The sequence below is a fragment of the Pseudonaja textilis genome, chromosome 13, assembly GCF_049901715.1.
Source record: "Pseudonaja textilis isolate UNSWEBS1 chromosome 13, rPseTex1.2, whole genome shotgun sequence".
Taxonomy (NCBI): Eukaryota; Metazoa; Chordata; class Lepidosauria; order Squamata; family Elapidae; genus Pseudonaja; species Pseudonaja textilis.
Genome location: NC_142002.1, coordinates 5,286,354 through 5,300,594, shown reverse-complemented (window position 1 = coordinate 5,300,594; position 14,241 = coordinate 5,286,354). Strand labels below are relative to the sequence as shown.

The following is a 14,241-nucleotide window of genomic DNA, read 5'->3' as shown; positions in this document are numbered from 1 at the left end:
CTGACCTATCTGTGGTATGATTTGGGATCTTAAGAGAGCTGAATTTGCTGAATTTTTAGGCTTTGGCTCAGTCTTTCTTATCTTGGTACCATCTGGAGGAGATACAACCCAGCTTCCCCCCATCCCTGCCAACCGGGGTCACCATAAATAGCCCAACCTGATGACTTCTTAAGAGAATTAGCTGACAAGCTGGGGTTGCTCAGGGTGAACATCAGGACTTGGAGACCTGCCTTTCTCTGCCAGGGCCGGTGGCAGATGTCCAGATAAATCAGCTGGCTTTCTGTCTTGCAAGGGTTTAACCAAGGGAAGAGGGCAAGAAGGATAGTTCTACTCCAAATTATTCTGGCAACTGAAGGAACCTTCACAAGGGAGTATAGATAGTCCTCAGATTATGACAGGAGCCCAACATTGAGTGAGTGCTAAGTGAGTTATCTGTTAATAACTGAATGAATGAATGAATGAAAGAGTGAAAGAGTGAAAGAATGAGTGAATTAATTCTTTATTGGCCAACTATGATTGGACACACAAGGAATTTGTCTTCGGTGCAAATGCTCTCAGTGTACATAAAGGAAAATATACATTAGTCAAGAATCATAAAGTACAACACTTAATGATAGTCATAAGGTACAATCAGGCAATCAAATCAGAGGTGAGATTCAACTGGTGTAACAACTGGTTCGGTGATTGTGCGCTTTGCACGTGTGTGAATCAAACACACACTTTGCACGTGCGCAGAGTATTTGTTACTGACCTCACCAGAATTCCCTGTGTGTTAAACAGCTGACACACGGCAATCCACTGTGCCACACGAATCAGCTGAGCTTGAAAACTAGGATATCAAGCACAGCCTAGAGCCAGGGTGGGCAAGTGGGCCCAACAGCTGATCGTCAGAGCAAACTGAACCAATTTGCTTCCAGCTGATCCTCGGAACTACCAGTTCGCTCGAACCGTGCCGAACCGGCAGAATCCCACCTCTGAATCAAATCATACTAGGAAACAGTCGATATAAATCGTAAGGATACAAGCAACAAAGTTACAGTCATACAGTCACAAATGGGAAGGGAAGGGTGATAAGGAGTGATGAAAAGATTAGTAATACTAGTGCACACTTTGTAAATAGTTGAACAGTGTTGAGGGAATTATTTGTTTAGCAGAGTGATGGCATTTGGAAAAAACTCTCCTTGTGTCTAGTTGTTCTGGTGTGCAGTGCTCTATAGCATCATTTTGAGGGAAGGAGTTGAAACTGTTTATGTCGGGATGTGAGGGGTCTGTAGATATTTTCACAGCCCTCTTTTTGGCTTGTGCACTACACAGGTTAAGTGAAATTTGACCCATTTTATGGCCTTTCATGTCACAATTATGTGAATCACCACAGTTTGCTAGTAAGTTAGTAACAGGGTTGTTAAAATGGTGTGGCTTCCCCATTGACTGTCAGATCACAAGAAGCAGTCACATAACCTCGGGAAGCTGTGTAAGGGTCCCAACGAGTAAATGCTTTCTACTTTTATTTATTATATTCCTTATGAGTATTTCCCTACAACTGCAACTGTCCTACATGGGAGTCAGTTGCCAAGCGACTGAATTCAGATCACGTGACCACGAGGACACTGCAATCCCGAAAAAAGTGGCTTGCGATCATTTTTCCACACTTCCAACCATTGCAGCATCCCCATGGTCATGTGATCAAAATTCACACGCCTGGCAACTGGCTCCTATTTATGATGGTTGCCGTGTCCTGGGGAAATCACGTGATCCCCTTTTGCGAACTTCCGACAAGCAAAGTCAACGGGGGAGCCGGGTTCACTTAACTACCGTGCTATTGACTTAACAACTATAGAGATCCACTTAGTAACTGTGGCGAGAAAGGTCGTAAAATGGGGCAAACTTAGTGAACAAATGTATCACTTAGCAACAGAAATGTGAGACTCAGTGGTGATGGTGGTGTGTGTGCACGTATGTGTGCAGTGAGCTTCTCCAACCTGGTTCCTATCTCTCTATCTATCTCTCTATTATCTATCTATCCCTCTATCCCTATCTCTCTATCTCTCTATCATCTATCTTAATCTGTCTATCTCTCTCTATCTCATTCATCTATCTATCTATCTATCTATATTATCTGTCTCATTTATCTATTTCTATAGATAGATAAAGATAGTAATCTTTTTCTATCTATCTATCTATCTATCTATCTATCTATCTATCTATCTATCTATCTATCTATCTATCTATCTCTAGCTATTTAGCTATGATCTAGCTATCTAGTTACCTAGCTAACTTCTATCTCCTATCTAGCTATCATATCTATCTATCTATCTATCTATCTATCTATCTATCTATCTATCTATCTATCTATCATCATCTATCTTTATCTGTCTATCTCTCTCTCTCTATCTCATTTATCTATCTATATTATCTGTATCATTTATCTCTATTTCTATATCTCTATTATCTTTCTCTCTCTATCTATCTCTCTCTCTCTCTCTCTACTATCTCTCTCTCTCTCTCTCTCTCCTTTTCTATCTCTCTATCTCTCTTACGTCTCTATCTATCTACATTTATCTACCCATCTATCTACCTGAAGGGCACCAGGCTAGAGAAGCTCACTGCAGAGACAGTTCTGAGTGAGCTGGGAGAATCTGCAAAGGCTGCCAGGGTTTGAATGTGTAAATAATCGGTCAAAATCCTGGAGAACCGGCTGAACTTTTGACACCTTCTCCTCAGCATTCATTCAAGAGCTGCTTGCACCCTAGTAAACAATCTTCTTCTTTGCTTGGCTGTTTTGATCAGAAATGAGAGCAGATCCGATCTTGGCCCTTTTAAACTCTGCTCAGAGAGCCAGGTCGGATTTCATACTGTATATCATGTCAACATTATTTTTTTTCTATTGGTGAAACTATAGGCAGCCTGTATTTCAAGCAAGAGAAAGAAGAACCAAGCAGGATGAAATGACTAAGTACATCAATTTAAAGGAAAGCAATCCCATTCAACATTAAAAAAAAGCAAAACTCAGCCTATATAGACAGAGGAATTAATGAAAGCTAAAACCTTTGAATAATTTAAAAACCGAGGCCCTACTTAAATATAAATGACACCATTTAATTCCAGAGCTGGAAATCGGGGTGGGGAAAGCTGTTGTCTGAAACCCAATACTGGAACAGAAGACAAAATCCAAAACAAAAATAAAGTCCTTGTCCTTACAATTTTTTTTATACAGGTAGCCCTCAACATATAACCATTTGTTTAATGACCGAAGTTACAACGGCACTTGAAAGAAGTTCCAATAAAAGAATCCAATATTTAATGTGACATGTGATAACAGTGACCAGAATTACGTATGCACAAAATTGGAAAAAATGGAAGTATACCCACAGAGGAAATAGTAATAAAGAAAATATTAGAATGTGATGAAATGGACATTTTAATGATGGAAATTAAAGACAAAGGAGAAACAGAGTATTACCTAATATGGAATCTATGGTATAATTGGCTAGGCAATAGATGCAAAGGCTAGAAAATGGGTGATGAAAGAGGACCAGCAAGTTAGAAACAAATTCAGCAGCGGTCGTATTCAGCAGGTTCTGATTAGTTCTGGGGAACCGGTAGCAGAAATTTTGAGTAGTTCAGAGAACCAGCAAATTCCACCTCTGATTGGAGATTTTACAGTATCCTTCCACTGCCATGCCCACCAAGCCACGCCCACAGAACCGGTAGTAAAAAAATTTGAATCCCACCACTGAAATACAGGTATAAAGCTATATAGCGTCAGCGTTCCAGCAAACCTCCACTCCAGCCAATAATTCCGAGACAGACATCTTCTCAAAAGTTCCTTTTATTTTGGATAGTAACTGGCACAACTGGGGAATCCTGAATCTGAAAATTCCGGGCTTCCTTGCAATAAGTAAAAACTACCAATCCATTCCCTGCACCCATCATCACATCACATGCCATCCGTCCCAAGATAAGACTTCCTCTCACTTAGGTACAAAACAACCTGACCTTGAATTAGAAAAAGAATGTTATTATGTCTAACTACACACACTCCAAGACATTCCCCCCTCTCACATTCCCAGGCTCAAAATGTGGCAGCGTGAGAGCATCTGGTCTCAATATGGCTCCCAAAGCTGACATATAGAAAGAAATGCATCGTAAGCAATATCGGTACTAGATTCCACATAATTGCAAATCAAAATATAGAGAGTGATAAAGGTATAGAGAAGTACGTTATAAACATTGATACAATAGTTATAAGTACGTTGCATAATATCAAGTTTTTATTCTTTTTTCCATGGACTACACTAGACTACACTGGATTAGAAGACCTCCAAAGTCCCTTCCAACTCTTATTATTCTGTTATTATTCTTTCTAATAACAGTTCTAGTTGCCTAGTGCTTCACATTTATGAAGGGTTTGGCTTTTCAGAGTTTGTCAGGGAGAGAGAGAGAGAGAGAGAGAGAGAAAAGGGGGATGGAGATCAGGATTATTTCAATCATCTTAATTGCATGCTTATTATCTCTCCTGACATGGTGACAGGCCTTTGCTAACATTCAGAGTTGCCTAATTATTACCCGTGCTTTATACTTCACCAGGACCCAGCAAAAATGTTCCTTCTACCTTTGTGGGCCAAAGGTACAAGCCTCAGGAATTTAATTTTGCTGAAATCAGCTCCACTTAATAAGGTCATTGTGTGTGTGTGTGTGTGTGTGTGTGGTGTATATGTGTGTGTATATATATATTCACTCTGCCTCTCTGAATCAATCCCTTCTTTCTAGCTTCCTGGCTGGTCCTTTTCTCTTAGCTGTTGCTGTGATTACAGATAGATTGTAGTGGATCTGGTGTTTTTTTTTTTCCAAAAACTTACAAAAATGACTTTCCAACACAACTATTGTATCAGAAGATTTGACAACTTAGCATCCTGCCTCCCATCGTGTCCATTCTAGCTGGCAAACTGGTCATCAGCTCCTTCAATCCTCTTAACCCCAGATAACAGTTCACGTCTATAAAATGACGATTAAAATGAAGAGCCGTGGTGGTGCAGTGGTTAGAATGCAGGACTGCAAGCTATTTCTGCTGTCTGCAGTTCAGCAGTTCGAATCTCACCAGCTCAAGGTTGACTCAGCCTTCCATCCTTCCGAGGTGGATAAAATGAGGAGCCAGATTGTTGGGGGAAAGAGACTGACTCTGTAAACCATTAGAGAGGGCTGTAAAACACGGTGAAGCAGTATATAAGTCTAAAGGCTATTGCTATTTTCCTTCCTCCCTTCCTTCCTTCTGTTAGAATGCAGAATTGCAAGCAAACTCTGCCCACAGTCAGGAGTTTGATCCTGACCAGCTCAAGGTTGACTCAGCCTTCCATCTTTCTGAGGTGGGTAAACTGCTTAGAGAGGTCTGTGAAGCGGTGTATAAGTCTAAGGGCTATTGCTATCACGGTCTGCATATTGGATATATATATCCTCATCAGCTGAGAGGAGAATGAAGAGAAAAGCGCAGGATCGATCCTCTCACCCATCCCTGCCCTTTTCTCTTCTTTATCCTCTCAGCTGATTGGCGCTGCAGGTCTCAGCTGGTATGGGGAAAGCTGCACACCGGCATTAGGCAAAGCCACGCCCACAAAGCCACGCCCATAGAGCCAGTGGTAAAAGAATTTGAATCCCACCACTGAGAGAGAGAGATGTCCTCTCATTGCCGCCTTTATATAGGCAGCTTCTTAAAGTGGCAATAACCCCGCTGACCCATCCTTAGTCTTAAAGCGGCAATAACTCTGCTGACTCATCCTCATTGCATCAGCATTCACAGCAGCCTTACAACAGCTGGTCAGCTATTAAACCTCAACACAGTAACAGAATGGTGTCTCATTGTTACCTTGAATGCCTTTCTGGTCATCGTCACCCACTCCTCGACTTACCGCCATCTAGTTTAGCGAACAAAGTTACAATGGTGCTGAAAAAAGTGAGATAAGGCCATTTTTCACACTCATGACTGTTGCAGCATCCTCAGGGTCACGTGATCAAAATCCAGGCACTTGCCAACTGACATGCACTCATGACAGTTGCAGTGTTCTGGGGTCCCGTAATCCCCGTTTGCGACCTTCTGACAAGCAGAGTCAACAGGGGAAGTTGGATTCCCTTAGTGACCGCATGATTCACTTAACAACTTGGCAAACAAGGTCTTGCTTAGCAAAAGTAAATTTGGGGCTCAATTGTAAGTCCAGGACTTGCCTGCAGAAATGTTTCCGTGATTCTTAGCTGGCAAAAGAGAGACCTGGGCTCAATTGTCCTTTAAGAGGCTTTAGGGCTTTAACAGATTAACGGAGTTGGAAGGGACCTTGTAGGTCATCCAGTCCAACCCCCACTCCAACCCAAGCAGGAGACCCTCCACCATTTCTGACAGATGGCAGTCCTTACTATTTTTTTTAATGGTTCGACACACAATTAGCCCAGGTCTTTTTAGACTGTATTTGGCATTTTTGTTCCATTTGCTTCCCCAAAGATCTGGGATAAGCAGATGTGGGGCAAAAATTTTGGGGTTCCCATAAACTTTTATCAGCTACATATTGAGAAGCTGGATAGCTGCAATGGATGGACAGAGTAGAAAATAAACAAACAGCTGTAAAACAACCCTGTTTTCTGCCTATGGAGATTCTCAGTCATGCTGGTCATGGTTGTCCCAAAATTGCTTTTTCAAAAAGCAACTGGACTTTGTTTTTTTCCTTGAAGACATTTTGCTTCTCATCCAAGGAGCTTCTTCAGTTCCTGGATGAGAAGCAAAACGTCTTCAAAGGAAAACCAGAAAGTCCAGTTTGCCTCTTGTAAAACAAAAACAAAAAAACACACCTTTGGGACAACTCAACTTTCCATTCAGTGCGTTCCCAGGAAAAACTTTTTAATGCTCTGCTGGTATGTGTGTGTGTGTGTGTGTGTGTGTGTGTGTGTGTGTGTGTGTGTGTGTGTTGGGATAGGGGCTTCAGTGGGTGGGGGCGGAAAAGGGGCTCTTACCTTTGTCATAAATGATTTGCAATAAAGCATATTACTTTCAAGGATCGGAGTGGGAAACATCGTAATCTCTTGCACTGCTTTTCATTTCTACTTTCCCAGTGAGAGTTTAAGCCATCATTTCACCCAATTATGTTAGTGTAGCTACTTATGATTCTACCACTTTCACATGTTCATATTGGCTTAACGGCTGTGACGGAAAAGCCTTAAACCGAATGCAGCCATTTATTTTCAGCCAAGGAAGGCAAAATTTTCAGCTTTTGTCTTTTTGCTTTTTCGCCAAATAAGGTTCTCCCGAGATGCTATTTTTTTTATATAAATCCCTGGTTAAGAATCAAAGCTTATTGGATAAAACCCATTGCATGGATTCACAGCACTATAGATGAACCACCTTGGTTGTGATCAGAGGTGATATTCAGCAGGTTCTGGTCAGTTCTGGAGAACTGGTAGCGGAAATTTTGAGTAGTTCAGAGAACTGGCAAATCCCACCTCTGACTGGCCCCGCCAAACCCATCTATTCTCCCGAGTCCTAGCTGATTGGCTGGGTCTTCTTTGGTTGCCCTCCACAGGAGAACAGAGCTGGAAAGCAGGTTAGTGGGGTGGGGAGGGAAGGGGGATTTTGCAGTAACCTTCCCCCTGGAGTGGGGACAGAGATTTTACAGTATCTTTCCCCTGTCATGCCCACCAAGCCATGCCCACAGTTGACCAGCTAGGTCTCCTTTGGTTGCCCCAAAAAGGAGAACAGAACTGAAAAGCAGGTTAGTGGGGTGGGGAGGGAATGGGGATTTTGCACTATCCTTCCCCTGCCACGCCCACCAAGGCACGCCCACAGAACCGATAGTAAAGAAAAATTGAGTCCCACCCCTGGTTGTGATCAAAACTCTCTCCCAAAAGGCAGCACCTCTTCAGGTACCAGGTAGTCTTTGACTTACAACAGTTCGTCTAGTGACCGTTCAAAGTTACAGCAGCATTGGAAAAAGTGACTTATGACCATTCTTCATACTTGTGACCAGGGGTGGGATTCAACTGGTGTTACTACTGGTTCAGTGACAATGTTTTGCTGTGCGCGCACCTAAAAAAACCTTTAGCTCTGCCGCCCGAACAGCTGAAAAGCACTGAGCTCAGGTGCACAACGTTTGAAAAACCTCTTTTTTCCTGCTTTTTCAACCTCAGGTGTGCCGCGCAAAGCAGCTAAGGTTGAAAAAGCAGGAAATAAAGGACTGGGAAGAGCCTGGGCAGGTGGGCCAAACAGCAGCAAACACAGAACCGGTTCAGCGCCTGCTGCTCTTCAGAGCTACGGTTCTTTAGAACCGGGCAGAACTGGTAACATCCCACCCCTGCTTGTGACGGTTGCAACATCCTCAGAGTCACGTCATTTACATTCACATAACACACACAGACACAGGACGCCACAATTGTCATAAATGTGAATCAGTTGTCAAGCATCAGCTTGACAACTGATTCACATTTATGACAATTGCGGCGTCCCATGTCTGTGTGTGTCATGTGATCCCTTTTTTGTGACCTTTTGACAAGCCGAGTCAATGGAGGGGAGGAAGCCAGATTCACCTAACGACCGTGTGACTAATTTAACAACTCCAGGGAGCCATTTAACTAATGTGTCAAGGGAAGTTGTAAACTGGGACAAAACTCACTTCACAAACGTCTCACTAAACAACTTAACCTTGGGACCAATTGTGTGGTCGTAAAGGTGAGGCCGACCTATACTTGGCCTAGGACTTGTATTTATGATGGTTGCAGTGTCCCGTGGTCACATGATCACCTTTTGAGTCTTTCTGACAAGCAGAGTCAACGGGGAAGCCAGGTTCACTCAAACAACCATGTTACAAACTAAAGGTTCCCCTCGCACATAATGTCATGCCCCTGATGGAGACTGACTCTGAGGGAGAGGAGGAACAGCCGACAGGGAGTGGAAGTGTGGCTCCGGAGGTTGTGGAGGAGACTGGGGAAGGGCAGAGGCCGGCTGGGCAGCCAGAGGAGGACCCAGGCCCATCCCTTCTCCATCCTAGGGCACGCAGGGAGGAGAGGATAAGGGAGACACGTGGTCTACTGGGGTGGAGAGGGCCCTGATCCTCTTCATGGGCTGCAGGTGTGACAACTGAATAAGAGTTTGACCTGCGTACTGGCGAACGCTGCAAACAAAGCGTGTAAATATCTCTAGTTTATAGTTTCTCTCTGAGTTTGGCGTCCTTCCCAGTGTGTGTTATCTGGGGACGTCCTCCAGCCCTTATCTTGCCTGGTTTGTGTTGCTTTTTTCCTTCTTTGTGCAACTGTTTTTGTCTTCCGTCAAAGATATTTGGAGCTTGGAAGCAAAGGAATAAAAGGGGCTTCACGGGTTTTCTGTGACTGTGTTTGTTTTGTATCTCACCCTGGGTCATTGCAATACGTGCTAGTTATTTCTGGCTCTAGGGGGTGGTGCTCATCTCCGTTACAAAGCCGAAGAGCCAGCCCTGTCCAAAAACATCTCCGTGGTCATGTGGCTGGCATGACTAAATACCAAAGGCGCAAGGAACACTGTTACCTTCCCACCAAAGTGGTCTCGTATTTTTCTACTTGCATTTTCTAACCTGCTTTTGAACTGCTAGGTTGGCAGAAGCTGGGACAAGGAACGGGAGCCAATTCCGTTACGCAACACTAGAGATTCGAACCGCCAAACTGCCAACCTTTCTGATTGACAAGCTCAGCGTCTTAGCCACTGAGCCACCGCGTCCCTGTGTTACTAACTAAACAACTGCTTAACAACTGTGGCCAGAAAGGTCATAAAATGGGGCAAAACTCATTTAACAACAGTCGCGTTTAACAACATAAATGTTGGGCTCAATTATGGGCATAAGTCGAGGACTACCTGCATGAAGTAATCCTGCAGAAAAAAAGACAGGGCCTCTGAGCCCACTGAAGTAAGCAGCTCACAAACTCCAGGCACAAACAATTTTTAAAAAATCCGCCATGAATGTTCACTCACCCACCGAGATATAAACAAATACGAAACAATACACTAAATGTCCACACATCCAAAAATATTCTTAAAAATAGTAGATTTTTTTTAAAAAAAATAAAGTCTATTGGATTAGAATATTTTTTTCTGTAAGAGGTAGCCTCTCTGCCAATCTTTTCCCGAAATTCTGGACCACTCAACCACAAAGATCTCTTGCAAAACCAAGACGCAGTTCTGTGCTCCCCACCAGGCTGTTTTCAACAGAAGCCACCCAGATGCTTCCCCCCCACCACCCCAAAATAAATCTGCCTAGCGGGGATGGGAGGGGGAGAATGCCCCCCCCTTTGGCCATCACAACCAATAGCCTTTTCCTTACACGCATGCGTGCAGTACACACCTCCTCGTGTCCTTTTATTCTGGATTAATTAATTCACCATTACCCAAAGGAGAGCGAGGGGGGTGCTATTAATCACTCTTTTTTTTTCTGATCTGAAGCGTGAATTGGAAAATCTACTTCATGGGCCTTCTGAGGAGAGCCGATTCCAGCCCTTTTCCTACAGAACCCAGTTCTATAGCCAACAGGCTGCTGAGATTTGCCCCCCTGGATCGGTTTCCTTGATTTGTTTTAAAAGGCAGGAGGGTGATTTACAGGAATATCTAGATTATTATTATTTTTAGGATTCCAAGAAAAAATTCAAGCGACCAAAGCATGAAAAAAAAGAGAAAGAAAGGAAGAGATAGGAGAGGAGGAGAGAAGAAGAGAGGGGAGGGGGGGATGGGAAGAGTGTGAGGGGAGAGGGGAGGAGAGGAGAGGGAAGGAGAATAGAGGAAAAGGGAGGGGAAGAGGAGAGGGGAGGGAGGGAAGAGAGGAAAAGGGAGGGGAAAAGAGTGAGGGGAGAAGAGAAGAGAGGAGAGGGGAGAAGAGAGGAGAGGGAAGGAGAAGAGAGGAGAAGGGAGGGGAAGAGAGGAGGGGGAGGGGAGGGGAAGAGAGGGAAGAGAAGAGAGGGGAGGGGAGGAACTCTTATCATGCTCAGGGCTACTGGTGGTCCCAAGAGGAGAAGAGGGTGGGAGGACGTCTATGGAGCTTCTCAACCATCCAAATTATGGTTGTCCTTATAGGTGCTTTTTTTTTCCCCCCAAAAGGCAACTGGATTTTCTTGGGGTTTTTTCTTTCTTTGAAAACGTTTCCCTTCTCATCCAAGAAGCTTCTTCCATTCTGAACAAGCTTCTTGGGTGAGAAGCAAAACATTTTCCAAGAGGAAAAAAAAAGAAAGAAACCCAAGGAAACCCAGCTGGTTTTTTGAAAAAGCCCCTTGGAGGCAAGAGGATGGGAGGCGACGCCGCCAGGTCAGGGCGGTCGAGAGTCCAAGGAGAAGCAACCGGAGCCACCGCGCCCGAGCTCATCCCGTCTTCTTTGTCCGAAGGCAGGACGCCTCTCCGGCTACACTGGCCAAGCTGCTCCGGGGGCCTCGGCTTGCCAGCAGCCTCAGAGGAAACCTCTGGATCAGAACCGGGCACTGCCCAGTTCCCACTTGCCCAGGAAGGCATTCCAAGCCTCCCCGCGGCAAACCGGGCAGCTGCATTCACGGGACCGGCGAACTTTCCTCCACGCGAAGCCTGGGCTGGTTCTGCAGCTCAGCAGCTAAGTCGCGGAGCCTCGTCATCCCACGGGGGGTTGCATTTCACGCGTTTCCGCGCCGTGCCAAGCGAGGCACCACAAAACCTCTTTCGGGAACTGGGTTCAGCGGATTGTGTGAACTCGTCCGCGGCCGGCCGGCCGGCCGGGGAAAGAGAGCAGAGCCGCGAAGCGCCCGCCTGCAACGCGCTCCCGGCTGCGCCCAAACGGAGCGCGGGAGGCGGCTTATTTACTGCTGCTCCTTGGCACTTTTCCCTCCTTGGAAGAGGAGGCCTTGTTGACAGAACCATGTGCTTTCTGGCGAGGGGAGGGGGCGGGATCCCAAACCCGGCAACCACCAGCGAGGAGCGGGAAAGGAGCGGTGGGGGGGGGAGAAAGGCAGGGCACCAGCCGGGCAGGGTGCGGAGCGGGTGTCTCTCCGACTGGCTGCCCCAATCTGGAAGGAAGGGAAGAAAGGAGAGAGAGAGAGAGAGAGAGAGAGAGACAGCTACGAAAGGAGGGGGAAGGAAGGAGGGAAGGAAGGAGGTGTAGAAGAGGCGAGCAAGGGAGGGAAGGAGCGAAGGAGAGAGCAAGAGAGGCAGGGAAAGAAGGAAAGAGGGAAAGAGACGGGTGAAGGAAGCGAGGAGAGAGGTGTGAAAGGGGAGAGCAAGTAAGGAACGAATGAATGAACGGGCGGAGAGAGGGAGGGAAGGAAGGAAGGAAAGAAAGATGGAAGGGACGGGAACGGAGGAAAGAAGCGAAGGAAGCAAGGTAAGGTGTGAAAAAGGAGAGGAAGAGAGGAAGGAAGGGAGGGAGGGAGGGAGGGAAGGAGAGCGAAAGAAAAAGAGCGAGAAAGAAAGAAAGAAAGAAAGAAAGAAAGAAAGAAAGAAAGAAAGAAAGAACCTTCCCTGATCCAAGTCCACAAGTTCCAAGAAAGGCTCGGGTGGCTGAAAAAGGGCCCGGCTCCCATCAGCCCCCCGCCCCCCCACCCGCTCCCCTCGCGCCTCGCCCTTCCCACCCTCCGCCCCGGGGCGGTCGCGGCGCTTACCTGCTCCCAGCGCCAGCAGCAGGAAGGCGAGCGAGCAAGCCGGCGTCAGCGGAGAAGCCATTGGCTTCGGGGCGGTGGGCGGCGGTCGGTTCACACACACACACTCCCACCCCCCGCGCTTCCCAGCACCTCCCGGAGCCGCCACCGGCGAGCGGAGGCCGAAGGAGGAGCGGCGGCGGCGGCGGCGGGGCTGGGTGGGGCGCCGGGCTCCGGCGAGGCTGCGGACAAAGCGCCCGTCCGAGGCTGCGAGCGCAGGGATGGGGAGGGGACGGGGGTGGGAGAGAAAGCCGGCTGGAGGAAGAGAGCGCGTGGGGGGGCGTCGTCCCGGGGCTGGAGCTCCCGAAGGCCGAGCTAGAGCCCCTCCTCCTCCTCCTCCTCCACCTCCTCAAACAGGGGCCGGGGTCGCCTTGCGCCATCTTGCCGGGCAGCAGCGGCGGCAGCGGCGGCAGCATCCTCGCCTGGTGCGCTCCGGGCTGTTGCTGCGCCCAGCCTGGCCTCTCGCTCCCGCCCGCGCCCGCGCTGCCCCCCCACACACCCCACCCCCGGCCCAAGCCCTCCCTCGGGAGGCCCGCGAAGGGGCAGAACAAAGGCGAGCAACGGCCGGAGGGGCAAGTGACTGACCCCCCGCGCCCGCCTTCTTTCCTCTTCCCCACCGCGCTCGAGGGGCTCCTGGACCAGCCGAAGGGCGCGCCCGCGGGAGGGAATTGGGGGTGCGAAAGGTGGCACAAAAGAAAAGCGGATCTTTCCCACACACACACACTCATACACCTCCACACGCACGTGCAGCCGGGCATGGGATACTCCCTGGACCTCCCCCTTCTCCCTTCTCCTTCCTCGGGGCTGGGGTGTGGGGGGTCTCGCTGGAGGCTGGGGAGATGAAGTACCCGGAGTCCAGCGATTTGGGGAGGGGCCTTACCGCCGCCAGGTTGGCAACCCATTTTGCCCCTGCTCCCAGGAGGGGAGAAACCCAGCCAGCACCTGAGGGGAAGGGGGACACAAAATCCTGAAATAGTTGGGGTGGCTGTTGGCCGGGATCCCTGTTCCCATGTGCCTGTGCTGGGGAGGGATTATGGGAGCTGCAAGCCTGCACCTGGTTTGGCCACGTTGGTGCCCAGGTGAGACCCAGCCCCCAGGCTTGGAGAGAGACAAGATCTCTTCCTTCCTTCCTCCCTTCCCCTTCCTTCCTTCCTCCCTTCCTTCCTTCCTCCCTCCCTCCCTCCCTTCCTTCCCTTCCTTCCTTCCTTCCTTCCCTTCCTTCCTTCCTTTCCTTCCTTCCTTCCTTCCTTCCTTCCTTCCCTTCCTTCCTTCCTTCCTTCCTTCCTTCCTTCCTTCCTTCCTCCCTTCCCTTCCCTTCTTCCTTCCTTCCTTCCCTCCTTCCTTCCTTCCTTCCTTCCCTTCCCTTCCCTTCCTTCCTTCCTTCCTTCCTTCCTTCCTTCCTTCCTTCCTTCTTTCCTTCCTTCCTTCCTCCCTTCCTTTCCTTCCCTTCCTTCCTCCCTTCTTTCCTCTCCCTCCTTCCTTCCTTCCCAGTTAGATCTATGGAGACTGCAAGGAAGAGAAATTGTAACTGTGCAAAACCGTCATAAGTAGCATTTTTCAGTGCCGCTGTAACTTTGCACGGTCTCTCAATGAGCT

General features: G+C 47.7%; 1 protein-coding gene across 2 annotated transcripts in view; it reads right to left on the bottom strand.

Moving 5' to 3' along the window:
• Nucleotides 1–12,958, bottom strand: part of IGDCC3 (immunoglobulin superfamily DCC subclass member 3) — a 123,499-nt gene extending 110,541 nt beyond the window's left edge. Inside the window, exon 1 of one of the 2 annotated variants that reach the window (XM_087941298.1) lies at nt 12,610–12,958. In XM_087941298.1, the coding sequence (XP_087797424.1) occupies nt 12,610–12,670 (61 nt within the window). In that variant the 5' untranslated portion in view covers nt 12,671–12,958. The remainder of the gene's footprint in view (nt 1–12,609) is intronic. The other variant, XM_087941297.1, reaches the window with a different exon arrangement.
• Nucleotides 12,959–14,241: the final 1,283 nt, after the last annotated feature.